The 26689-nt window shown below is 38.1% G+C and overlaps 1 protein-coding gene across 4 annotated transcripts in view; it reads left to right on the top strand.

The window, feature by feature from the left end:
* Nucleotides 1-25177, top strand: part of LUZP2 (leucine zipper protein 2) — a 299712-nt gene extending 274535 nt beyond the window's left edge. For 3 of the 4 annotated variants that reach the window (XM_067532095.1, XM_067532096.1, XM_067532094.1), the window contains 3 exons: nt 4875-4961; nt 23465-23545; nt 24794-25177. In XM_067532095.1, coding sequence (XP_067388196.1) covers nt 4875-4961; nt 23465-23545; nt 24794-24898 — 273 coding nt within the window. In that variant the 3' untranslated portion in view covers nt 24899-25177. The remainder of the gene's footprint in view (nt 1-4874; nt 4962-23464; nt 23546-24793) is intronic. The other variant, XM_067532097.1, reaches the window with a different exon arrangement.
* Nucleotides 25178-26689: the final 1512 nt, after the last annotated feature.

Here is a 26689-nt window from a genome sequence, read left to right as displayed (position 1 = left end):
GCCAATATTTGCAAAAAGGTTGAACAGACTTCTCTGTGGTTTTCAGTAGGGGACTGTCTTTTGTCTTTGTCTCAAGCTATTAAGAGGCCCATAACTAGTTTTGATAACTTCCAAAATGGTGTGAAAATATATATCTATGTCACTTCACATTTTGGGCAGAAAAGAATAGAATACAAAACAGAAAGCAGTCATGAGAATTTCAATTGTTAGCTGCCCAGAAAGGATGCAAGGCTCTGTCAGGCCAAGAATTTTTAACTAATGCTCCCCCATCCCCAAAACATGTGGGGAGCACTTGCCCTATGCATGTATATAGTGTACAAGTAGACAGTCAGAGCCTTGTGTTTGCAGGGAGGGGGATGTGACAAATGCCACAGGTTATGGGGATGAGAGATTTCTGGATGTCTCACATTTTGCAGCTGGCCCAGAAAAAGCACTGACAACTCTATTCCAGCTTCCAACTATCCTCATCCCCCATGACAAGTGTTACAAATACACAGCTCCTTGACCAGTTACCAACCCTTCCCACACAGAGAAGCACCTGTGTCCCAAGAAACTAAAAAAATCTCCTTGAAGTACATTGATGAAAGCAGGTCTGAGGTATTCCTTTGAGTTTGCACAGAACCCTGCAATGTCTAGGACCAGACCAGGTATTAGTTGATTTATTTTCATGAAGTTCTGTTACACACCATCTTTCTGGCTCTTCATCTATCCTTATGGTGTCCTAACTAAGCCATAGTCAGGGAGCGGACTAAAACTCCCTTTGAGGCTGGCGTCAGATGGAGCAAAACTTGACATTGAGTGGGAATATTCTCAGGGTTTTAAGCAATTCCTGAAAATGTTTTTTAAAATGTTTCTAGTCTTGGCCTTTGATGCTTCTAAGGATAAAAATATGTCCCTGGACAAATGCCAGTGGTATTTGCATCTAAAGTAGTCTATATGTTTCAGGGCATAGCCATGGGTTTGATATCCAGCACGCTGGTAAACTTCACAGACGTTACTATGTAGATGAGACCGTTGATTTTTATAAAATTATATGGCTACTTGCTTTCTCTTGGATATTATAAAATTTGCACACTTGTTTGAGATCAAAGTCCTACAGAAGTCCCTTGTTAAGTCTACATAAAGGCCTTTAACTTAAATTACTTCTCAGAATACAGATTATTTCACTGCCACTTGTGGCGAGGGAGGCCTGTTCTGCCCCTCCACAGGTCCTGTGCTCTTTTCAGCTATGCTGGTGATATGGCTGGGTGGGAGTAGGGGGGCCCACTCCCTCCCTCTACCCTGGGCCCTGACCAAGGGACCCCATGAGGAGTAGCCTCAAACTGCTTAGTCCGTGAGAGCTACTACCTTCCCTGAGTCGCCAGTCCTTAGCCCCACTGCTCGTGGTCCGCTTCATGGAACCAGGGCAAGGGTTCCCCCTCTCCTCGCCATGGGTCTGTCTGTGATCCTCCCCTGTTTGGATGAGGTCACCCCACCTCAATTCTGTTACTCAGGCTATGGCTACACTGACGGCGGCAAAGTCGCCGCCGTCAGATCAACTTTTCTGGATCGACTGAGTGGTCAGTGAAGACCCGCTCAGTCAATCCAGAAATTGATGTATTAAGACCACCTTCTCAAGTGGCGTAGCGCTGCGTCGACGGGAACCGCACAGTGAAGTGAAGACGGCGCGCAAAACAGAAGCAGAGAAGTCAACGGGAGTTATGCAGTTTTTTGCGTGGCTTGCGTAACTCTAGTCAACTGCCACCGAATCTCGGAGGTAAGTGTAGACAAGCCCTCAGATGTCCGAGCAGCCAGATCCTCCTTCAGGCCTCTGTGCCTCCTTTGGCCCTTTGGCCCTGCCCAGACGGGCTTCTCCTTAACTCCTGTACCTTTTGTGTTGTGGTAGCAACTGCAGTTGCTCCAAGTTCTGTAGCCACTCCACTCTGCTCTTCCTCTCAACTGCCCCTATCTGCCTGACAGGGAGGCTTTTAACTGTTAGGGCAAGCTCCTTAAATGGCCTCATCTGGCCTAATTGGCCTAATTGCCCTGGAGTAACCCCAGCTGAATCACCCAGGGAACAAGGATTTGTTGATCCTGGGGCTAATATATATATCCTCCAACACTCTCCTATAGCCATCAGGTCTGGCCCTGTCACACATTGTAAAGCTTAAACTGAGAGAAGAGAAATCGGGGTTGTATATGAGGGAAAAGAAATGGCCAGAAGTTGAACATTTATTCTTGTTGGTGGGCAACATGGGACCATTAAGGCAAATAGTCCCAACAATGTCAGTGGGACTTCTCATGTAAGTGCTTACCGATGTAACAGCTGCACAATCAGGCCCAGCAAGTCTTGTGAGAAGAAGAGGAAGAAGCACTTGAATAGCAGCATAATCAAATAAAGAGTTCAACTACATTTCAATGTCAAAAGAGATTACAAGATAGGAATTCAATTGCCATAATGAAGTAGTGGTATTAGGCAGTAAAGAAATAATGGTGACACCAAACAGATTATAATAGCCCCTCCCTCAAGAGCATTTAGGCTGTGTATGTTTGTCCATGAGGTTCTGGGGAGAAAGAGACAAAAAACATAAAGTGACATGTATTTGTATTGATGAATTTGATGTATTGAACCATAATATGTCAGTTGCTTTACAGGAAGGGGAAGGGTCTCATCATTCAAGTGTTAGTGTTATTCAATGATATTTACTGCGTGGAACAAGAAAACACCAATAGGATAGGTGGAATTTCAAGTTTACAAAACTGTACTATTACCCCTCATGATTTAGATAGTAGATTATTTAATCAAATAGCTCAATTGTTATAAAGAAAATTCGTTATTTCACCAAACTGATTCCCCAGATCACATAACTAGAAATTTTTGTCTATTTTCAAATAAATACTCATCTTTCTCTTGCTCAGAGGTTTGTAATGTGCGTGTCATACTCTGGGAACCATTTTCAACTTTGGCCCACCTCCACATAGTGCTATAAATACCAGGGGAGTGAAGATTGCTTTGATGTCATGTGCTAGTAAGACCATATTACCAGCTGTCGTCCTGACTATAGCTTGTCTGCTATTTATCAGCCTCCATAAAACTGAAACCTTCTCACTGAAGAGCTCCTCCTGTTATTAAAGAAAAATACTCTTTTGTAGGCAATAATCTACCCATTTCTTCTCTTCAGCTCTCTATCAAATCTGGAAATTTCTAAAACATTGGTATAAGAGGGAGGTAACTGACACAAGGAAGATGGCGCAGCCTTTCAGAACTGGTCATTGAAGGTCACCAAAATTAGTGATTTGGTTGCCTCTTCCCAGCTGAATTGTTGTGAATTTTTGGACAAAATGAAAGATTCACTTGTTTCAATATATCAGCCAGGACTATACAGCAGCCCAACAGCATCTGAAAGTACTCACCAAAATGCAGATGCTAAGCTTTCATGACTTAAAACTCATACCAAAATCAATAAGGTTCATAAATACTGATTTTGAAATTTATTGCAGGATTTATTCTCTGAGAACATACTCCAGTATAGTCATGCACACTGGAATGAGTCATCAATTCTTTTTTTCCAGTGGATCAAGGATATTGCATTTTTGAGGCACCTAAGGCCTGATCCAAATTCCACTGATGTCAGCTGAAGTCTTCCGATTAACTTCAGTGTGCTTTGGATCAGACCCTAAAGAATTTCTGATAGAAATAGAAGAACAATAAAAATTACTGTAGAAATTTTGACTACAATCATGGGTTTAGTGCTTTCAGAACAGATACTCCTGTATAGCTGATAATGACTAGGCTGTGATAATGATCCACTGAAATTCATCATTAAATTGTGTTGCAATTGTACCACAATAGCAGTTTATGTTGCATTTTATTTTTCAGCATGGCATGAATTTTATTTATACTGTATTAACAGAGTATCTGCCATTGGTCTGAGGATGAAATCTTCTAATTTAATGGTGCATACATTTAAAATATCCTACATGCATATTTTAATATGGAGTCCAGCCATGTCACTCTGTACCGTAGTGCTTGTTAGGGCTGAAGGAACCTGGAATTATCATCACTATTACATGTAAACAACAACAGCATAGTGCTGATATGTATCTATATCATGTAACCATGATATAGATTCTGTATCAAAATAACATCCAGTTTCATTCCTCCACTGAAGTGGCACAAAGCGTTGGCTCCAAATGGCCAACTGAGAACTTTTCCAGTGTAAGAGAACTTTCAGCTGGTGTACAGTGGTGTAGCGAGCTTATATATCAACTGCCCCCAACACACAAACACCCTGGTTTTGGACTGCAAGGGACATATTGTGGGCATAGAGAAGAGCATGTTTGCACTACCCCAATTCATAACTTTATAAGATCCCATAGATCATAATCAGTTGGAATAAGATAAGGCAGTTCTTAAGATGTTCTAATTTATGCCAATGAGCTAGCCTGGCTTAAATATACCACAAGATTCAGATAGGTTTAGATTACTGACATTCCTTTTCCTTTCCCTTCCCTGCCTTGGGTTTTGACTGTATCTGGGGTGCAGAAGAGAATCTAGGATAATTTGTGCTTTATTGCACAGTAATGCAAAGGAAGTGCTATCCAAGGCAAAGTTTATAATTAAATAAAATAATGTTCATGTTTTAGTCTTCTGAGAGGAAATCTTGATTACTATTGATTTATACATAAGTAATCACATGTATCAAAATGCTTTGCAAGAAGAAAATGCCCTGAAAATACAAAGTAGAGAGTAATTGATGAGTAATTGATGATTTACAGTAAATTTATTACATTCTGTTTGCAATTCTGATTTTCAGGTGTATTCTGTCTACAGATTGCGTCTGTATTTACTTTTTTTTATTTTTTTCATTTTCTTCTTTCTTTCCTACCTTCAGAAAAGTGCCTCAGCAGATAAGGAGACCCATCATGTTGCCTCAACAAAGGAAGCAAATCAAAGTGTCCAGGAGTGCGATTCTCAAGATGTAAGATTAACCCATTTGGGAGTCAGGACTTAATATAGACTGAAAGCAAACATTAAAGCCTTAGAGACAGTTTTTAATGCTATCCTTTTTTTTATAATCAAGCCAGTACATATATTTTAAAAGCTAGCTATTTCACATTCAGATGCTGTGAAGCAAATGCTGCTTGGTGTAAAAGTATGCAGTGTACTCCATCTGTTTTCTTTAGGGATTGGTTAGCAGGGTTTGTAAAGCTTTTGTGAAAGTAAAGCAGTAGAAGAGATGTGATTTAATGATTAACCAATTCAGCGATCTACTTATTCCCTTAGAGGTTTGGTTGGATCTCTGCTGGAACACAGTGAGGTACAGAATGCAGTTATATAACATTCACATTAATAAACAAGCACAGATATCACAAATGCTTAATTTGAAAAAAAGGAACCTAAGGCAGATGTTTAATTTGAGCAGTAATGGTGACACTGTAATGGTAAAAGTCTGCAATCTTGTCCACTGCCAGTCTAGGGAATAAGGGACATAGGGAACAAGCAGAAAGCTCAGATCTTCTGAGACACATCTGAGACAGAGGACTGAAACCTGCAGCCCTTTATCAGTTAAAATACTGATGCAGCATATTAACATGAATCCCAAATGAATTTATTATCGCTAGCGTTATAATGAAAACCAAAAAGAGTAGAGTGTTGCTCATTTGAATGTTTCCCTGGATATTGCAAAGGATGTAACACTAATATGGTCTTAGCAAATGTCCTGATGAGATATAAAAACAATAAGAGAAAATAAGAGACAAATGAGCCTAGAGTGAAATACTAAACACGCTAGTGGCCTTTACATATAACAACCAAGATATCTGCGGGTATCTAGAAAGCCTACTGGCAACAATAATAGCAATTTTACAGCACCTTTCATCCATTCACTTAAACTGTTATGCAGGGATTGCTTTACCCACCTCAAAAGTGCAACCACTTTTTGGATGAGCCATTTAACAGCACAAAGGAACACAGTACACAACAGGAACACACTACACAACATTTTAAGGAAGAAACTGATTCAATTAACACTGCAAAGTAGAGAGAGTTGCGCCTGTTGCCTTTAACTCCCAACCAAACTCCTTCCTGATACCACTTCCCGTTTTTTGTTTAACAAATTGTTCATAAATCTATTCATGTTTTGTGAATGTTTTTGTTACTCCCACAAACTTGCTGAGTAGTTTGGACAACTTATTTTTAGATTTTGGGTCATTTGCAAATATAGTCCACATCAATCATAGTGTCTCAATGTCATGTATACCTATGTCACATGGCATGTGTTGCTCACCGATTGCAGCACTGAAATTTTTAAAACAAGAGAGTAACATTGTGTGAATAGTGAATAACAGATAACGTATCATTTGAGCAGCTGGAGGGAAAACATTACAAGAGGGAATTGCTAAGGTGGAAAAACCAATTAATACATAGGGGCCATACTTTTTAAATAGGGGTGGGCAAGATTTTTCCACTGAAATTTTTTTGACTAAATGAAATGTTCACAAAAGTGTCTGTTTTCTGCATAAATTTTTGACTTTTCATAAAAGAAAAAAAAAAAAACCACCTGATAACAGAAACACTTTTGGTTTTCAGCCAAAAACTGAAAAACTGTGATTCAGAAATGCAGCTATGGGGCCTTATGGGAGCTGAAATTTGGATGCCAGGTGTCCCCACTCTTTTTTAGGGACAAATTTCTCCAGTTGCATTACATCTCCCGGGATGCCCCATGTTGGCCATACAAAAGGGGAGACCATGAGGCAGTATGTAAAGTATAATTAAGCAAGCCAAAAAAGAATGGGAAGAGCAACTACCAAAAGACTCAAACACTAACAGCAATTTTTTTTAAGTACATCAGAAACAGGAAGCCTGCCAAACAATCAGTGGGGCCACTGGACAATTGAGGTGCTAAAGGAGCACTCAAGGAAGATAAATCTAGTGCTGAGAAGTTAAATGAATTCTTTGCATCAATTTTCACTGTAGAGGGAGATTCCCACATCTGAGCCATTCTTTTTAGGTGATAAATCTGAGGAACTATTCCAGTTTGAAGTGTCAATAGAATAATAAGTCACTAGAACCAGATGGTATTCACCCAAGACTTCTGAAGGAACTCAAGTATGAAATTGCACAACTATTGACTATTGTATGCAACCTATCATTTAAATCAGTTTCTGTACCAGATGACTGGAGGATAGCTAATGTGACACCAATTTTTCAAAAAGGTTCCAGAGATGATCCTGGCAATTACAGACTGGTAAGCCTAACTTCAGTACCAGTCAAATTGATTGAAACTATAGTAAAGAACAGAATTACCTGACACATAGATGTACACAATATGATGGGGGAAGACTCAACACAGCTTTTGTAAAAGGAAATCATGCCTCACCCATCTCTTAGAATTCTTTGAGGAAGGGATGCTGGAACAATTTTTATAGTGTGGGTGTTGAGAGACATTGAACCAAACTGTATATAATGGAAACTATTTCAAGCCAGGAGGTGCAGCAGCACTTTGCACCACTAGTTCCAGCACCTATGCTTTGAGGAGGTCAGCAAACATGGATAAGGGTGATTCAATGGATATAGTGTACTTGGACTTTCGCAAAACCTTTGACAAGATCCCACATCAAGGCTCTTAAATAAAGTAATCAGTCATGGGATAAGAGGGAAGATCTCATGGATTGGTAACTGGTTAAAAGACAGGAAACAAGAGGTAGGAATAAATAGTTAGTTTTCAGAATAGAGAGAAATAAATAGTGGTATCCCCCACAGATCTGTACTGGGACCAATACATAATCATAAATGATGTGGGAAAAAAGAGTAAACAATGAGTGGGAAAATTACAAATGATTGATAGTTAAGTCTAAAGCAGTATGCAAACAGTTACAAAGGGATTTCACAAAACTAGGTGACTGGGCAACAAAATGACAGATGAAATTCAACATTGACAATTGCAAAGGAATGCACATTGGAAAACATAATCCCAACTATACATGTAAAATGATGAGATCTAAATTAATGTTACCGCTCAAGAAAGAGATCTTGGATTTATTGTGGATAGTTCTCTGCAAAAATCTACTCAGTGTGCAGTTGCAGTCAAAAAAGCTAGCAATATTAGGAGCCATTAGGAAGGGGATATATTAAAAGACAGAAAATATCATAATGCCACTATATAAATCCAAGGTATGCCCACACCTTGAATACTGCATTCAGTTCTTGTCGCTTCATCTCATAAAAGATATATTAGAATTGCAAAAGTTACAGAGGAGGGCAAGAAAAATGGTTAGGGGTATGAACAACTACCCTAATGAGAGAGCAAAAAGACTGGGATTGTTCAACTTGGAAAAGAAAAGACAAAGCTGGGGGGCGGGTAATGATACAGGTCTATAAAATCATCAATGGCATGGAGAAAGTGAATAAGGAAGTGTCATTTACCTTCACATAACACAAGAACCAGGGTCACCCAATGAAATTAATAGGCAGCAGGTTTCAAACAAACAAAAGGAAGTACTTCTTCACACAATGCATAGTCAACCCATGGAACTCATTGTCAGGGGATATTGTGAAGGCCAAAATGGGATTAAAAAGTAATTAGATAAGTTTCTGGAGTATAGGTCCATCAATGGCTATTAACCAAGATGGTTAGGGATGCAACTTTTTGTTCCTAACCTCTGACTGCCAGAAGATGGGAGTGGGCAAGCAGGGATGGATCACTCACTGATTGTCTGTTTTGTTCATTCCCTCCTAAAGTGCCTTCCACTGGCCACGTTTGGAAGACAGGATACTGGGCTAGATAGACCATTGATCTGACTCAGTATGGCTATTCTTTTGTTCTTACAGGAGATACAGTCTGGCCAGAAAGCCTGGCCCACACAGGAGAAGAGGGGCATTAGGCATTTTAACTACAATTCCCATTCGATTTTGTAAGGCGTTTCCAAATTTGATGTTAGTTTTCACCTGAAAGATATTGGCTGATTTTTTGGTTCATTTTATTTTGTTTTCTTGCCAAAAGGTCAACATTTTCCATAAAAAAATTGACAACAAATATTTTTCTCATTTTCATAGAAATTTTTGGTGAGAAAAACAATTTCATGAACAGCTCTACTAACCTCAAAGACCGTTTTTATGTTGTTCTTAATCAGGCAAAATTTTCACTGAAATCAGTGGTAGCTATGTCATGATAAGGACTTCAGTATATATCTCTCTTCCCCCCAAAAAATGTTTAGATGATTTAAAAAAACAAGGTAGATAATGCAATTTAAGATTTGAACAAGCTGAAAAGCATGACATTAACCAACTGTGGAAAAATTATTTCCAGTTTATTCTACCATGAATGATCACAGATTCCAAAAGCAGAATGAGCAAAGAAAGTCCCTGTGGGACCCACCTAATCAGGGGGAAAGTTCTAGACCCTTTTTTGATTTTTAAGGATAAATTAATTTTTTGTTGTCCCAGAAAAAGAAGATTTAGGCTATAAAGGAAAAGTTTTTACATGACGATCTCTGTACAAATCCTGCCAATTGTTCATAATTTGAGAGTCATAAAACATTTAGCAGCATGTGAAGTCCACTAGGAAGAGCTCAACACTGCCAATTAATTGGCAGCCTAGAAGAATGCTGCCTTTTTATGCCCTGAGTTAGGTGGCTAACTCTTTTTGAGGTGAATAGATTTGACTGGGAGCTAGAGGGCAAAGTCAAATAGGTCATCTGAGAACTTGAAAGGAGTTATTTCTTATCTGTGCCAAACTAAGATGAGATGGAAGAAACTTGGAAAGATATATCTACCCTCAAATATGGTGGGGAATAATTTCTTGATTTTGTGTTAGTGTAAACTGGTATTATAAAATAACATAAAATTTTAATGTTAATGTTATAAAATAATTATAATCATTATAAAATAACAAAAAGGTAGCTGAACTAAGGGGGAAATATTTGCATGAGAAAGCCAGAGGTGGACTCCAACTCAAGTTGGGGAAGTTCATTATTGTGAGGAGGTGAGCTATTTTTCATGATTTAAGATTAATCAAAACTTTAACTGGTGTCTTTTTTTCCTCCCTCCTTTTCTAAGTTTCAATAGAATTGGCAGAAACAGTTATACATCCAAATCTGAATAATAAGATTAGGTTTTATATATTTAAATCGCAAAATACATCACCACACTGAAGGACAAATTCTGGGGGCTCACATTTCTTATTAAACTTCTACTTCCTCAAAACTGCCTTTAAAGAAACCTTTTGGAATAGAAAAAAGGGCAGAATTAAGTTATATATACATAGAAAGAGAGACTCTTTGGCAAATTTGGTTTATCTTTGTTTATATTATTATTGAAAAGAAAATTAAGCAGAGAATGGGTTTATCAGCCATAGTCTTTCTTAGAATTTGTGTTATGAATTCATTTTAATAACTGAATATTGAATAAACTATGTCAATTTTGGTTTACTTCTATTAATGTAAAAAGATTAGGGTTCCCAGTGAAGATCAAAATCAGCATTTATGGAATTCAAACATGCTAGTGTTGTAATATTCGTGCAGCAGTTGCATTTGACACATGTGCTGCATGACAAAACTGAACATATCCTGGAGAGGATAGATACACTGTGACCCAGGAAAGCTATAAAGAATGAGATACTTAAGATGAACAGAAGAAAAATCATAATAGCGGGGAGAGAGAGAGGGAAGCTATGTTGTCTTTGAATATTAAATGGTGTTTCTTTAGTATGTCTGTGTTTAGAATCTGCAGTCCAAATAAAAATAAAAAAAGTTCAAATAATATTTTTCTTTGAAAAATGGAAATTTTTGGAGGCACATGGGAGTGTATTTCAACTCCCCTTTAATCCAAGAGTCAGTTGATCTAATAAAGCCCTGGAGCTATATTCAACTGCAACAATCTACCTTCTATGTGCTACCCCATAGGATGTGTAGCCAATGCCAGGGAGTAAACCCCCTGAATGTGTGCACAGAACAAGCCACAGTCTGGCTTTATGAGAGACAGTAAATTCATGGAAAATAAACCAAAAAATAAGGATAAGATGTGATGGATTCATCAGTTAAGTAAATCAAGTCAATGAGCTTTTGGCTTATCAGTAATAAAAAGAAATCAAATGTACCAAATAGATGTTATAAAAGATACGTTACAAAAATGATAAATAAAAAGTGGAATGTAACTGAATAGATGTTATGAATAGAGAATGCATGATGGTGCAGGTAGATATAAAGGCTGATTTCATGATCCTATTGTTGCCTGATCTATTGATCATATTACTGATATAGTTTCCCCAGTTAGTACTCTGAAATTTGGTAGGTTCTTTTCCCAAGATCAGACCCAGTATTCTCAGAATTACTATCAATTGGGAGCGCTGATGTGCATGGTTGCAACACTCACTCTTAGGAAATCACACTAAATATGTATAATAGTTTTATAAATGCAGTTAGCAATTTCACAATCACTCCAACCCAGCAAGACAGGTAGAGATAAACAGAATGAGCTCAGCATCTACATATTTACATCATCCCTTGCAAAACAACCAGAATATTAATTATCATCTTTCCCCTCACCAGCATAACATTACCAGTGGTCAGCATCCTGGCAGTTCCCAAAGGGCTATATCTCTCCCTCCCAAAGCACACAGACTGAGATACAACTTTATAATATGTTATGCTGATACCACTATGCCTAATGTATATTCATTTGAGGTTTTCTTCCCTTTGCTTTATTTGTGTTTTCTTCCCTTTGCTTTATTTGTATTTCCTCACCCTACTAATGTTGGCATGCCTGCTCTTCTCCCGTAGGTTTTTAATCCTTTTACCCATAAGCTTATTAGGATATACCTCAATTAGTTTCCATGGAATTCTTGTGGTCAGGTGTCCCTAACTAAAAATATCCCAAGCTGGTATAAACTAGCATCTTGTGATTACCTACCAGCTGTTTAGTCATTACAGCTTTCTGTCTTGTGATAGTTTATGATCTAGGTTACTCTTGTTTAGCTACTTATTCTAAGGCTCTTTGGTCCTTATGTCTTAATTAGTTTAGCTAAGCTATTATCTTATGGGCCCTGAGGCTTGTAAACCATTGCATTATTGCCTTAACTAATACCTATGCCCCACCTAATAAATACCTATATCTATAGGCAACACTATTTAGTTGGGATGGTCACATTACTCCCAAGGGAATTATCCCAAATGAGAATTAACACATCTTTCTACTACACCACCCCATAGTGTTTTATGTACATGCTACATATTTTCCAGGAAGAGTTTTTCAAACATTTTAGGCTTAATTTGTTTTTTAATTGAAGCTGTTTTTCATGTCCTTCCTCCTGTAAAGGTGTCTTAGTTCTGAACCTGTACCCTTCCTGCCCTGTCAAATGTCAGGTAGGGCATGAACAATTCTCCACTAACCAGACCTATCTTGCTGCTTTCCAGATTAGCTACCTTGTGTTTCTATAACTTTTTTATGAGAATATGTTGTTGGCCTATTTCTCTACTTCCAACCTGGAGGGCCAGTGGACTGCTTTTCATTTGATCACACCTGAGAAAAAACTTGAAATCTCATGCCTTCTTTAAAAAATAATGTTTCTGCAATGTTATTTTAAGGAGTGATATCTGAGGATTTTTCAGAACTAGAAGCAAGTACTGTACCTATTGAAAGTTGGGTATTTCCTCTTTACAAATAGTACAATGCTTTTGTCAGCATATCTGATCTGAGTCATTTTGTGTAAATTCCAAGTCTAGGAAGAAGACTGGTAACTTTTTCTCCCATTTTTGCTTCCTTATTGGTTTCACTTTGTTTTATTTTTATGTTTCTTTGTTTGTTTTTTTAAAAAAGGAAATGTTTGAAGATGGTCAGATTTTTTAAATATTATATGTAGTACCAGTGGACAAAGTGAGTTAAAGTGGTCAAAGATGCATGACAAGTTATGATCTGCCATTTATTTGAAATAAAGTTAAATTCAAATAAAAAATTATTGAAACGGAGTTAAAAATCAGAACTTAATGAGTATGGTCAGAATCAAGATGTTGCTAAGAAACCTTCAGCAACTCTTTTCTAAGAGTGGTGGGAAAATCTCTTAATTGTTTATCTGATAAACAAGACTCAGTTTATTTTGTAGAAGGATTACTGTTGTATTGACTGACTATTGTAGAATAACATATACTGTCTTAGACTTCTAAAAAAAAGCGAGAGAAGGTAAAGGGTTTGCGAAATATATCAGATTTTTTCTCTGCACTACTTATGGCACATACTTTGATTATTTTTAATTTGCTACTCCTCCTGCAGTTTTTTTTATGGCTCATGTGTGTTCATATTCATTAATATATTTAATTTCTAAAGTAAATAAAATTGTATGTGTATTCACAGGTGGGATCTAGATAGGTAGAATGAAATTAATTCATTTGGAAATTGGACAGGTTGGAAAAAAAGAGCTATCCCTCCATGCAACATTCATTGGCTACAAGTAGTTAAAGCATCTTGCAGTATTAATGTCTTGGTTTATCTAAGACAGTGAGATTTTGTGTGAATCAAGGCCTCATATTTTCCTCTAATATCAATTTTCTTTTACTCATCCCTTACATTTAGAAAACACTTTAATAAGAAGTATCTTGTCAATTAAATTCAAGAGGATGTTTTCCAGTGGTCGGACTACTAAGAGACTATCAGTGAAATCCTGACTCTGTTGAAGTCAATGGGAGTTTTTTATATTGGCTTCAGTGGAACCAGGATTTCACCCCATGTGTTTTTACGTACAGTGCCCTTAGTAGCATGCCCTTCTAATGTAGAATTCTGGACTGTACAATGTCCTTTCATTACAATATTATGAAGAATGTTTTCAATTTGTAATTCCACACCCCGAAAAAAGAAAGGAAAAAAAGAAGAGAAAAAGCACCATCCCAAAGCCATTCAACACCCTCTTCAGTGCAGAAAATCCTCATGCCCATGATACATAACATTTAGAATTACCTATTGCAGGGTGTCATAAATAATGTTAAGAAATGTATAAAATGTTGCTTTATTTAAACAGCTTATATTCATCATCTCATGTTGGATTTTTTGCTCTCTTCCTGTGTCCTTGCTCAGCTTTTTCTGAAAAGCAAAAGTGATAGAGATTTTATTTATTGCCTTAATGTTCCTGCAGTAAACAAACAAACAAATTAATTAATCATTCAGTGGCAGAGGACATTGAGCATTGGACCAAAACATACACATGTTTCAAGTAACCATGGCACTTAGCTCCATAATTTTTGTATCACTCTTAACATCAAAGCTTTGATCACTATGCTAGTTGGTGTGGTAAAAGAGAAAAGCAAAATTGTTACTATTGCAAATTTCATTTCAGGTTGTTTCAGTTCTGAATCTGACTTCCGTTGTCCCTTGATGCCTAAAGGAAGACTATAAAGGTCATGAAGGGTTAAAACAATTTGGTTTTAACTATTAAACCAGTATGCTGAATGCCTAAAACAAGAGTATTAAAGTGTGAAAAGCTGCAGGGATACCTTAATCAAGACCCAGTGGAAACACACACTTAAATATTGTACTTATATTCTGCACTGCATCTTATTTGATAAGCTATTTAGAGGCTCACCAGACATTTAAGTAGATTATAATCTTTGATAAGAGGGTATTTATGTGTCCTTGTATAAAATATGGAAGTAATTTGGCTAATGGTACAGGACAGTTCTCAAAGGAAAAAATCTATTCTGTACCTTATCATAGTTATGCATATTTTAATACATTTAATTCAGATCTGGAAAACACATAATTCGTGTGTATTTTAAAACAAGATGCAATAATGAAGTTTGTATAAACATGAGCCTACATCTTTGTAGATTAGGGGATTATCATGAAGAAAAAAAAGACTAAAAGTTAACAAGCCAAAATCATCAATGGGTTTAAGTGGGTGCAACTCCACTGGCTTCAGTTAAGTCTTTGGCCTTGCATCTTTAAGGGGACAAGTTACTTTAGAAATCAGGGAACCTAACAAAAGAATGATCTTCCCAATATACAGCATCAGAGTCAAAGGAAAGTCAAAGGAAAGAAACCTCAGTACCTAGAATGGGAAGAAAGGAACATGGCAGTAACAGTATGTGTTTAATGTTTTGAGAACTAAAATGTTATAGTCCAAATTCTCTCAGCTGGTCTGGGCCCTTTCAAATTTTGACCTGAAATATGTAAATTTCTCTTTTCAGATGGTTTTGGCATAAAACCAGGTGAAATTTAGCAAATTTTACCTACTTCCTCTTTGAAAGTTTCAGATTGTTTGAACCAATAACACAAGAAAAATCCTGGGATTAGAAATCCACCGAAACCTCAAATATATTTTATCTCTGCAATGTGAAACCAGGAGACTCTGGATCAGACTGATCTCATAGATATCAGTTTTACACAAGTTTAACTCCATTGACATCATGGAAGTTACTTCTCATTAATGCCATTATAATATGATAAGAACCCAGCCCTCTTTTACTCTATGGGACTTTAATAATAAGGGCTTATTTGCATTGCAGCCACACAGCTCTGCTCTTGCTTGCATTAGGGTTGCCAGATGTCCAGTTTTCAGCCAGAACATCCAGTCGAAACAGGAACACAGCTGATCGGATGCTAGAAGTCCAGTTAAGCGCAGTAACCGGCCTCCACCACTGGATGGAGGGAAGAACAGCAGCTGCTGCAGGAGCCTGGAGGAACTACTCTGCTCAGCTGCTGCTCTTCCTGTCCCCAGCCTGATGGAGAGAACTGGCTGGCTCCCAGACCGGGCTGCAAACTAGGTACTGATGCCACTGTCCAGGGAGGTGGGGATCTTGTCTGCCCCCCTGGCCCTCTGTGTCCTTATTTCCTCACCCCAACCCCTTGCTCCAGGGACCAACCCCCCCACCCCAGTCCAGGGACCGACTGATCCCCACCGTGCCCCGATTTCCCCAGCTTGGCCCCTTGCTCCAGGGACCAACCTTCCCACCCCAGTCCCTCACTTCAGGGACTGACCGACTCCCACTGTGCCCTGATTTCCCCACCCCGGCTCTTTGTTCCAGGGACTGATCCCTGCCAATTGGGCAGGCAAGCAGGCTCTGTGTCAGTGCCTCCCAGTCTGGTTCTGGAGGTAGCAGGTGAGACCTGGGGGTTGGGGAAGTGAGCGACTGGGGTGGGGGTGGAGAGCGAGCAATGGGTGGATGACAGGCGGGGCAGGGGAAGGAGACTCAGGGGAAGAGGCGAGGCCAGGGTGTTTAGTTTTCAGCAGTTAGAAAGTTAGCAGTCCTAGCTAGCATGCTAAAAATGCAGTGTGGACATTGTGGCATAGACTAGCCGCCCAAATTTGGACCCACCTTAATAAGCAAGTTGCATGATTCGTTGATATGTAGTTTTCTTTTTGAGCATCTTGCTTCACTGATTTAGATGAATACCTTCATAGTCACATTGAATAGTTTAATAGATAAGACATGCTAAATTTTACTATTCTATTTTTTTAAAAAAAATATTTAAATGAAGATGCATATTTGTCTGATCCACTTTCATAATTTACACACACAGAACTGTGCACCTTCCTAGCTCTGCTGTATAAATCACTGGGTCAGCTGAATGCTATAGCTGCTAAATTTTTTGCATACTTTATTGATCATGCAGCATATTTCATCACTTGAATTTTCACATACAGATACTTAGCTGATCACACTGCACACTAAACTGCTCAAGATGGATAAATACTTTTTCTTATGCAATGCCTTGATTGTCTATTTGCTTTTATATATCACTTTACTATTCCAGCTTCTTTGTGATCTACTGTACATAAAAATGAATTGCTTTAGGTGAGAGGCATTATACCATGGATACTTCATTTTACAAATACAAATAAAGAGCTCATTAATATTTTTCTTAACCTTCACATGGAAAATGTGAAATGAGTCCTCATCAACAGTAAATTCAGCTCATAAAAGCATTGCTTTATTGTTTAGAAGGAAAAACAAATAATAATCCTTGTTTTTTGCTGAGATTCAGAATGTGTACCCAGTCGTAAAAATTGTAATTCCTGTCAAGACTAAATTTTAATGAGATGTTGTGGAGAAATATACAGTTGAAACTATAAAGTATATAAAAATAAACCAATAACAATAAGGTGAGTATAGTCTGCAAATAAATGAACCTGATTAATCATTTTTTCCATTAAGTTTTCATCTTGGGATCAGACCCTCTGCAGTTCTTTGCATATGCAACTTGATTTCAGTGAGAGCTCTGCAGTGAGTGCCTGAAGAACTGGGAAGAAGTCTTCATAATGCCTCCAAATCAATGGAAAGCATATGCAACTCAATAGATTATCTGTTACCATTAGGCTGTGGATCAGAAAACTAGTATAGTTGAAAGACTTGAAAGTCAATGAGAGTTTGGCAGTCTATCAATAGGATAAGGACATTAGGATTTGTCCATAGTTAATCTGTAAAATTAATTCACTAGTAAAGTATCTATAGGTGAGTGACTCAGCACCTACCAAATACTAATGAAGAAAGAGGTGACGGACATGTGCAAGAAAAAGAGAGAGCGATCACCTCTGACCACCTATGAGTATCTTCTATTACTATTTGAATTTGAGGAGAAGTAACAAAATTGCAGCTGCCCAATCAAAAGGCTGTGCAGAGTTGAGGAATGAGCACAAAATCAGGAGGGGCCTGCATTCTAATCTCAATTCTGCCTCTTTCTGTCTTCATTTCCTGTTCTCCAATGTGTGGTTAGTAATACTTACCCACCAATTCAAAGGAGTGTTGTGAGGGCTATTTTGTTAATACCTGGATAGTGCTTTCAATATATTAAGTGCATAAAAATGGTAATTAGCATTATTGAGGATTTGCTTCCAGTGTGCAGGACAGGGGAGATTCTGTCAAGGCCACACCTATTCAAGATTTTCCTACCCCTTCCTCTCCCACCTCTACACTGGGGAGGAACATCTCCTTTCAATGAACTCCCAGGGGGCAGGGCTCAGGGAATTAGATGCTAGCTGCAGAGTTAGACTTCTCAGTGGGTGTAGGATAAGCGTGAGGCCAGGAGCCAAAGCGAGCAGAGCTGGAGTAGGGGAAGCATGTTGCACTCTTCAAAAGGGTACAATAAGGACAGCTACCAGATCACAGACCCTCTTACTCACTACCTTCACTTCCAAAGCAAGTAGTGGGTTACAGCCACAATCCTGCCTAAAATATGTCACTGAATCAGGATAACATACACCTCAATCAACGAGGTGATCAAAACTGCATCTTATCAGAATGATGATATAATAACAACAGTAAACCAAATCACAAAACATCACAGTTTGCAGCATAATGAGAATAATTGACTAAACAAGTAAAATATGTAGCTGGCATGACTTTTGTCTTAAACAGAAGTGCAGCACCTCTTAAAAGTGCAGCACCTATCCCTTTTGTAACACCCACACTATCGATAATGCTGTAATATCCAAGTGGAACTCGAGTTCCCCTACTGGATCAGAGCAGTGGTTCATCTAGTCCAGTATCCTGCCTCTGATGGTGGCCAGTAACAGCTGTTTCAAAGGAAGGTGCAAGAAATCCCACAGTGGGCTATTACAGGATAATCTGCCACAGAGCAGTCTCCTGCTAACCACCAATGGTTATAGATTGACTGAAACCATGGACTTAGAATTTCAGAATTGTGTGATCCTTTTTACCATCACGAAGATTTTGTGTTCTTAAATATAGTGAGCAGTAATAAGTATCAAAAATAAAGGGAGATATTGGGAAAATGGGACACTGCAAGCATCATTATCTTTTCATAGGCTTAAAATTAAACCACAATTTTAAGTCACACTAACCAGCCTTGAAGAGTATCTTAATGTCTCAGAATTTCGTCTGTACAACAGCCTCCATGGTTCATCAAATATTTTTAACTAGACCAAGGCATCTCTGCTGAATCACATCTTCCTTGCTTACTAATATAGCTTCCCAAGTATACAATCTCATCCATCTCTGTCATCTCCACTGCCCTTACACCCTTGCATTCTTTATTCATCTGTCACTTCCGGCACATTTGGTCAAATGGGGATCCTGTGCACTGGATTAGAACTGAAATACTATTGTACTCCTTTTGACACAATTTTAGCTCAGCTCCTGCCCTCAGTTAGGATATGTCTACATTACCAACTGGGGGTGTGATTTCCCTGCTGATGTACACATGTGCGTGCTCGCTGTCACTGAGCTTTCATTTGGCTACCATGAGTATGTGTACACAAGCAAGGGAATCACATTCCTAGCTCTTAGTGTAGATCTTTCTTTAGATTGGTACACTGAAATCAGTGGAGTTGCATTACATTAACTGAGAGATTGTGGCCATAACTTTTTAGTTCTCCCTGCCTTAAACACATCCCACTCTACCCCTCGCATTTGGCTGTTTTCATCTGTTTATATTTGCATTTCTGCTAACATTCTTGCAAACTGTGTTTTCATTCATCTTCATGGGCAATAGTTTTTCTGTGTGTCAATTAGGAGGTGAAAGGTGTTTCTCTGTGAGGGAGAGGAGGAAAGGGCAGGATGGGGCAGGGGACATGTGCTTGTACATGTGCAAGGAAATATGACTTTGCCTCCTGCTCACCCCTTCCTGGATGCTATACTCATTGACAAGAGCAAGGACCGAGGAATCGTTGCTCACAGGGACTAATATTTTGGTCTACCATTCCGTTGGTTTAATAGAGAAGGGTGGATGTCCCTTTAATAGAGAAGGGAGGAAGGAAGACTCCTAGCACACATTACCTGCCCTTTCATGCACGTTCACAAGGGCAGATTACTGCTTAACCCAATTTGTTTTACACATGCATCCATAGGGGAGTTCTTAATTCACATTCTTAATTCTTGCCCTACCTTCTTAGTTTCCCAAAGCTATATGTGTTAAAGTCTTAGTGAGTTAACATGTTTATGTTTATATGTATATTAATTTATATCTTTATTGTTAAGGGTCCCAAGAAGTACTTTTCAGTTATGCATAACTGCGGAAAAATGAATGACTAATATCCAGTAAAATATTCTAAAGCCCATAATCTCATGTTCAGTCTCTAGAACTTAAAAATGTGTTAAGCATTTGTTAAATATATTTGGTATATCAGACAGCAGGTAATTAAAAAAACAACCTATAACCTGTAGGAGGCTTGACTTATTCGTTCACTGAATTATCATGATATATGGTATGGGGCATTGCAATAAAATCACAGTAAATTGCATTGCTGTTCCAGTGGAAATAATGGCAACTATGCCATGACTCAAGATATTTTATGATTCATGTCTCCAATGCATATATGCTATATTAACAGAGTAATACAATCACATTGCTAGATACAACTTTTATTGAGCTTTATCACTAGGAAGAAATAGTTCACAACATCTTAGGTAGTGTTGCAAATAGATTTCATTTTAATCCCAATTTTTACCCTTCTGATAACCAAGAATATTGGTTTGTCTTGAAAATTGCCATATTTACTTGAAAGCAAAAAGAAAATCTTACCCAACATTTATATGAAATTGATTTTAGAACCACAGCCTATTTAACAAGTATTCTGATATGGAAATTATGACTACTTTCTACTATTTAGTTCAGTTCTTCTAGATTAAAAACAGCTTGTTACTTCCTTTTCAGAGTTTGAAAGTGAAATCATCAACTGAAATATAGTAGCATAAATGTGGTATGCTGATTTACACCAGCTCAGAATCTGGTTCTCCAGATAGTTTACTGTCCTTCAAAACTAGTGTTCTCAAGGCAGCTGAAGATTAGATTATAATCACACAAAGTGATAAGTGATTGATTGTTTTATCAAATTTTAACGGTTACACCAGTTACACTTGTACACATTCCTAGCTAGCAAAGCTGTTTTGAGCTGTCAGACTCTGGTGATTTTTGAGGGGATAATGTTCAGATGAATGCCTTCAGTGTCTTCTGGGCTGTTCCTCAATGAGGAAAAACAAATTATCACAGGAGGTACTGATTCCCCTGATGTCAATCATGGTGACTTTACTACCACAGGACTGATCCCAAGCCTTCTGAAATCATTCCATTTCAGTGGGCTGTGGATGAGGCCTAGAGGTAAGCTGAGGAGGGTGGAATCTTGGAATCTGCTTCTGGAAGACAGAACTGGAAAGTTCCTCAGCCACCACCTGAATGTCTCTTTTCACCGATTTCCAGTGATGCTCTGCAAGAGCAGAGCCATCAGGCCATGGAGCTCTGGAAGGCGTCTACACCTGCTGAGTTGGGAGTGAAAGCTTGGCCTTTTGTCTGTCTGCATTTCTAGAATGCACATGTCCATGATATTTAGCATAAAAAATTAAAGAAAAACTGCACTGAATGTGTCTGTAAAGAACCTAGCCATTTACCAGCCCGCCATCCCTTTATTTTTTTTTAAAATGCTCATGCCAGTTTGCAACCATCTCAAGTTAAAGTAGGTGGCTATTCTACTCTTTTGTAATTTATCTATCTCTTAGTCTTTACTATGGAACCCATTGTCATAACGTGTAAGCACTGAAACAAGTACATTTCAATCTGCATGGTAGACTCTCAGAGTGGCATCCTCAAAAGATTCTGCTGTTTAGTCTTAGATTTTAGAAAGCTCTGATTGGTTGGTTTTGTTCTTTCCCCTTTGTTCATGTTCCATGTTTTTTTTTTATTGTGGAAGACCCATTAGTAAATGGATGGGGTAGATCTTGCAGCATGCTCAAAAAGTGTCCAAAGTAGGTCTTATTCAAACTGCTTTTGGTAACTCATTTCACAAATAAGCTCATTTGACCAAAATAGTTTATCTCAGAGTCTCACAGGCTTTGTCTTAGGTTTAATTTGCTGCATTGTCCTAGAAGTGTTTGCCTGTTTTTCAGTCATGAATGGGGAGGCAATATCTAAAATAGCCATGACCTGGCCTGCCAAGGGCCTTACCGATTAGGAACAGGACTTGTTTCAAGTTGGTAACCTGTGGGTATACAGTGCAATTATATGGTTATATGATTTACTCTTATCAGTATTATTCATCTTTGCTGCTTGACGATAGTTATTTGTTGATTAGTAATATGGAAGTCTTCATTGTGACAGGATGTCAATATTCAATGTGGTTAAACACTAAAGGATTGAAGGAATTGCTATACTGGTTGAGAACAATTGTTCACCCAGTCCAGTATCCTGTCCCCAGTAGTGACCAGTACCAGAGGAAGGTGCAAGAAACCTGCTAGTGGACAAACATGGAATATCATGCCCATAGGGGACATTTCTTCCTGCCCCCAGAACCACATCAGTTAATGGCTGGCTTGTGATCTAAAGCATGAAAGATTAATCCCTTATAAAAACAATTATAAAATCCCTTACAAAAACAATTATTACTTCTATGTGCTCTAAACAGTTCCTTTCTTTTCAGTCAATCTTTCCCTATTTAAGAGCTTTTCCATGCCTCTGATAAGGTTTGTCACCCATTTCTGGACCCCTTTTATTTCTGCTATATCTTTTTTGAGACAAAATGACCAGAACATTTCATAGTCTTGTTGATGATGGTAAACTATCAATTTATAAAATGAGCTAAGAATTATTTAATATTGTTTTCTACCTTTTTCTTTACATAACCTAATAATTTGTGTTTGTTTTTGTTTGTTTTTATGCACCTTCAGTAAATTTCATTTGCCACCATGCTGTCCATTTGCCTAGCTTTATTACGTCTTTCTGAAATTTCTCAAGGTTTTCCTTAGACATGATAAACCTGACCAATTATACACCACTGTTCACTTCCTTTCCAGGTCATGAATAAATGTACTAAATGCCAGTCCTAATAGGCACCCTGCTGTTAGACTTTTGACATGTTGAAACTTGAGTGAATATTTCTACTCTGTTTTCTGTCTATGAGAGAGTCCCTGATCTATAACAGAACTTCGCCTCTCATCCTATGACTATATTGCTTCCTTGTAATAAGAAAGTCTTTAAGAAATTTCAAATAAATGATATCAACCAATGCTGCTTTATTCACTATTCAATTGAAATGCTCAAAGGATTTTAATAGACAACAGAAGCACAGCTTTCTTTTCCAGAAGGTGTGCTGATTTGTCCTTCTCACCTCATGTTCATTTAAAGAGCTGGATGTAATACCTTTTCCGTACTTAAAGAGCCAGAAGGCCTCCTCCCACACAATCTTGTGAATGATACCATTGCCCTACTGATGACATGGGGATGGCCCAGTGGTTTAGGTAAAGGAATGGAAATCAAGAAGTCCTGAACCCTAATCCAGTTGTTGTACCAACTCCCTCTGTGGCATTGGCCAAACCAATTAAATTCTCTGCCACAATTTCCTCATCTGAAATAAGAGGATTGTAATTATTTACCCTCCTCCCCCACATGGCTATTGTGAGGATAAATTGGACAATGTTAGTAAAGAGCTTTGAATGTGAAAAGTGCTCTATAAGTGACAATCCCATCTGCTGATGGAAAGAAGAAAATCACTCATTTTTTCCCCACAAAACCTTTATAAAAATGATATGGTTTCAATGATTGTATTTGCAGATTGGCAAGACTTGTTTGGGTAACCGCACTAATTCAGCATCTCCTCATCTCAAGGTGGCAGAAACAGATCCTAGCTTTCAGGTACTTCTGTCTTTGAGCAATTGAACCCTTTTATAAAGGTGACTCTTTATAAACTGCAACATTCCTTGAACTGTATCTGCTCATTTTAAGCCAGTGATTACTATATAGCTCCTTATTAATTTCAATGGAGACTTCTGCTCCACTTGATTGCAGCTGGCGGTATGAGGTGGCTTTCTGTTAGGAACTATTTCAATACTTAAAGAACGTAAGTGTCCTCGTAATCAGCTAAGCCAGTCTTATAAACTCAGGGTTTGTTTTTTGTGGGGGGAGGGGAATGAGGGGGAAAACAATGTCCAAATCCTGGGTATAACTGTGATTTAGTGAAATTGTGTTTAATTAACCATGTTACCCAAAGAAAAAGCTTCAGCAGATTGTATCATAGCTTCATCTGTTGATCCAATAAAAATAAAGTTACATAGATATTCTGTAGGAGAGACAGAAAGTGCTCAGTTGTTTTGCTCCATTCTAATTCACCAGCCATTTTTGCACCACTGATTGGCCAGCTGTTTTTTTCAGGGGGGGGACCAAAAACATTTTTCACCCTAGTCATCAAAATGGCTACGGCCGTTTTTGGCAGAGACCTGAATTCTGAACCATACGAAAAAAGCCATTTAAGAATAGAAGCCATACAAAAGAAAGCCACTGAAGAATATTGTATTGTTTGAAATCTTCCTAGCAGTATCCTCTAAAAATAAATCTATAAAAGGTGCACAATTTATTTTATACAATTGTTTCTTAATCAAAACTTTGGTATTTTGAGAAAGATGCTACAGGTTTATGGGATGTAGATTAATTATATATGGAGAGACACATATCATACATTGATATACATATGTATAATATGTACAGGTACCCACTGAGTCATGCATATATATATATATATATATGCATTCAGATAGGAGACATACTATAGTTATTTCCAGAGCAGTGCAAAGACTAACAAAAATAAATACAGCAGAGTGAGCATTATTCCTGTGGCACTTTAAGCATGCAGTGTTGATTCCTTGTATTCCAATATGATGGCCACAGATTGTTGGCCTGACTCTCCTCTCACTTACACAAGTGTAAATTCACTGACTTCAATTCAGTAACTCCTGATTTAAACCAGTGAAAATGAGATCAAAATCAGGGCCTGTGTTTCTTGATGAGAAAGCTGACCTTTTTTATTTAGCATCCAAATATTCATCTGTGTAACATTCCATATAATACTTACATTGATCCTATTTTCCCCATTGTGTTGGTTAACAGAAGTTGCACAGCCTTCCATGGATTAAACCTGAAGAAAACAAATCAGCAGAGAGAAATGAGAAGAAGCATGAAGAGTCAGATAAAAGAGAAGAAAAAGCAATGTAAACATTACTAAGCAATGTTTAAAATGTCCTTCATTTGCTATTGTCTTCATATTCTTTTTAGTCCAGAGGCTTGTATCAGGTTTCTAAAGCATGCAACTTTTTCACTATTTTATGAATGTTTGTAAATTAGTCTAGTTTCTGAAATAGATCAGTTAGTATCTTTTAGCAATAATCCAACAGAAATGGATGTTTGAAGATATGCTTTGTAATACAGTCCAGTTTTTTTAAATATTATTCTGCCCTGATCAGTAACTTGCTTATTATAAATCAGTCTGTTTTATAAAGAACTGCCATTCAGAAGTTTTCTTTTCTTAGCCTGTTCTGTTTCATAGCTATCTTTACTGTATACTGGAGGGTTGAAGTCAAAATGGGGATTAAAGCATGCTAACAAAATAATAATTACATAAAGTGCAATGCTACTTAGAAGAGTGACTATGAAAATGGCACAATAGGGTTCCATGCTTACCGCCTTTCAGTGCCTTCCAACTCAAGTCTATTCAATTAACAGGTAAAAAGATGGTTTTTTAAACTGCAATCATTACAAACTCAACTGAATCTCACTGTGTTTTCTTTGTGGCTTATGCAGCACCACATAAAAAATCTGCAACTGACACCAATTTAACAATTCTCTTGAGGGTGCACAAACCAGAATGGAATCTATCTCCATTTCCCATAGCTGTGTTGTCCCTTCTGTCCTAACAGGAGTGAAAAATAGTAAAAACTTACTTTTGTCACCATAATTGGCAATACAGAGAAAGTGGATTTGTTGAGTGCTTGCAATGGGATGTGCTACCTGTATGGTTCTTAAGAAACTCTCAGCTGTGCATAGAGTGCACTTTCTGTATCAGCTCCATGGGATAGGGAGTGGAACCAGCAGGGAATAAATGTCAGAAGAATTGATTCAACTGAGGTTAATTTAAGCAATAGGCCCAGCTGCTAGATCTAAAAGAAGAAAAATAGGTGAGTCTGGGGATGTAAATTCTTCTTTGAGTATATCTTAGAATGGATCCTGCTGTAGGTTTGTGCATGAGACACATTCACAGGATTGGAATATTTTGAATAGCAATGTCTGTTGGGCCATGCTTGTGCTATTCACATCCTCATGCCTCCTCTTACTGTCCATGGCAGCAAGATAGAACTACCCTTTGATCAAAATTAATTCCTCTTATTCATTTCTTATTGTGTTCTTTATCCCTTTCCATTTAGCCATTAAAAACAAACAAAATTCTCCTTTTGTTTTGTTGGTATTCTGGTTCCTTGTCCTCATCTAATGGTGGAATCAAAGCCTTAAGGCTTTAAGCCTTGTCCATGTTGGAATGACCAACGCACCAGCGACCATAGACGCTATCCATTTTGCCTCAGTGAGCTGCATATTCTGAACAAGTGCTCCATGTGCAATTTGTTCTCTGCATGGACATAGAAATTTCAAGATGCCCACCTCAAGTGTCACCTTTTGGGAAAATCCATGAGAGTTACATCAGACCCAGAGGGAAAAGTGATTGACCTCCAACTCTCAACAGATAATGGGAAAGTCTTCCTCTGCAAGTGACCCTGACAGCCAGCACACAGCCCTGAAGATTGGTACTAAAAATAAATCAATATGGAGTAAAGTCTTGGAATTGAAGTCACCCTTGGCACTTCCTGCCTTGGTGCCAAAGACCAGTACCACTTCCTCACAGAGGCAGGGATCCAGAACAGAGGTAGATATGATTCCAGTCACTGCTCTATGTCCTCCCATAAGGAGAGGTCAAAATACCAGCTCCACAAGGAGGAGACCACAAAGCCTCACTAT

This window comes from Emydura macquarii, unplaced genomic scaffold, assembly GCF_026122565.2.
Source record: "Emydura macquarii macquarii isolate MOO-44397 ecotype Brisbane River unplaced genomic scaffold, CSIRO-AGI_Emac_v2 contig_3240, whole genome shotgun sequence".
Classification (NCBI taxonomy): domain Eukaryota; kingdom Metazoa; phylum Chordata; order Testudines; family Chelidae; genus Emydura; species Emydura macquarii.
This window is presented reverse-complemented; position numbering and strand designations above follow the sequence as displayed.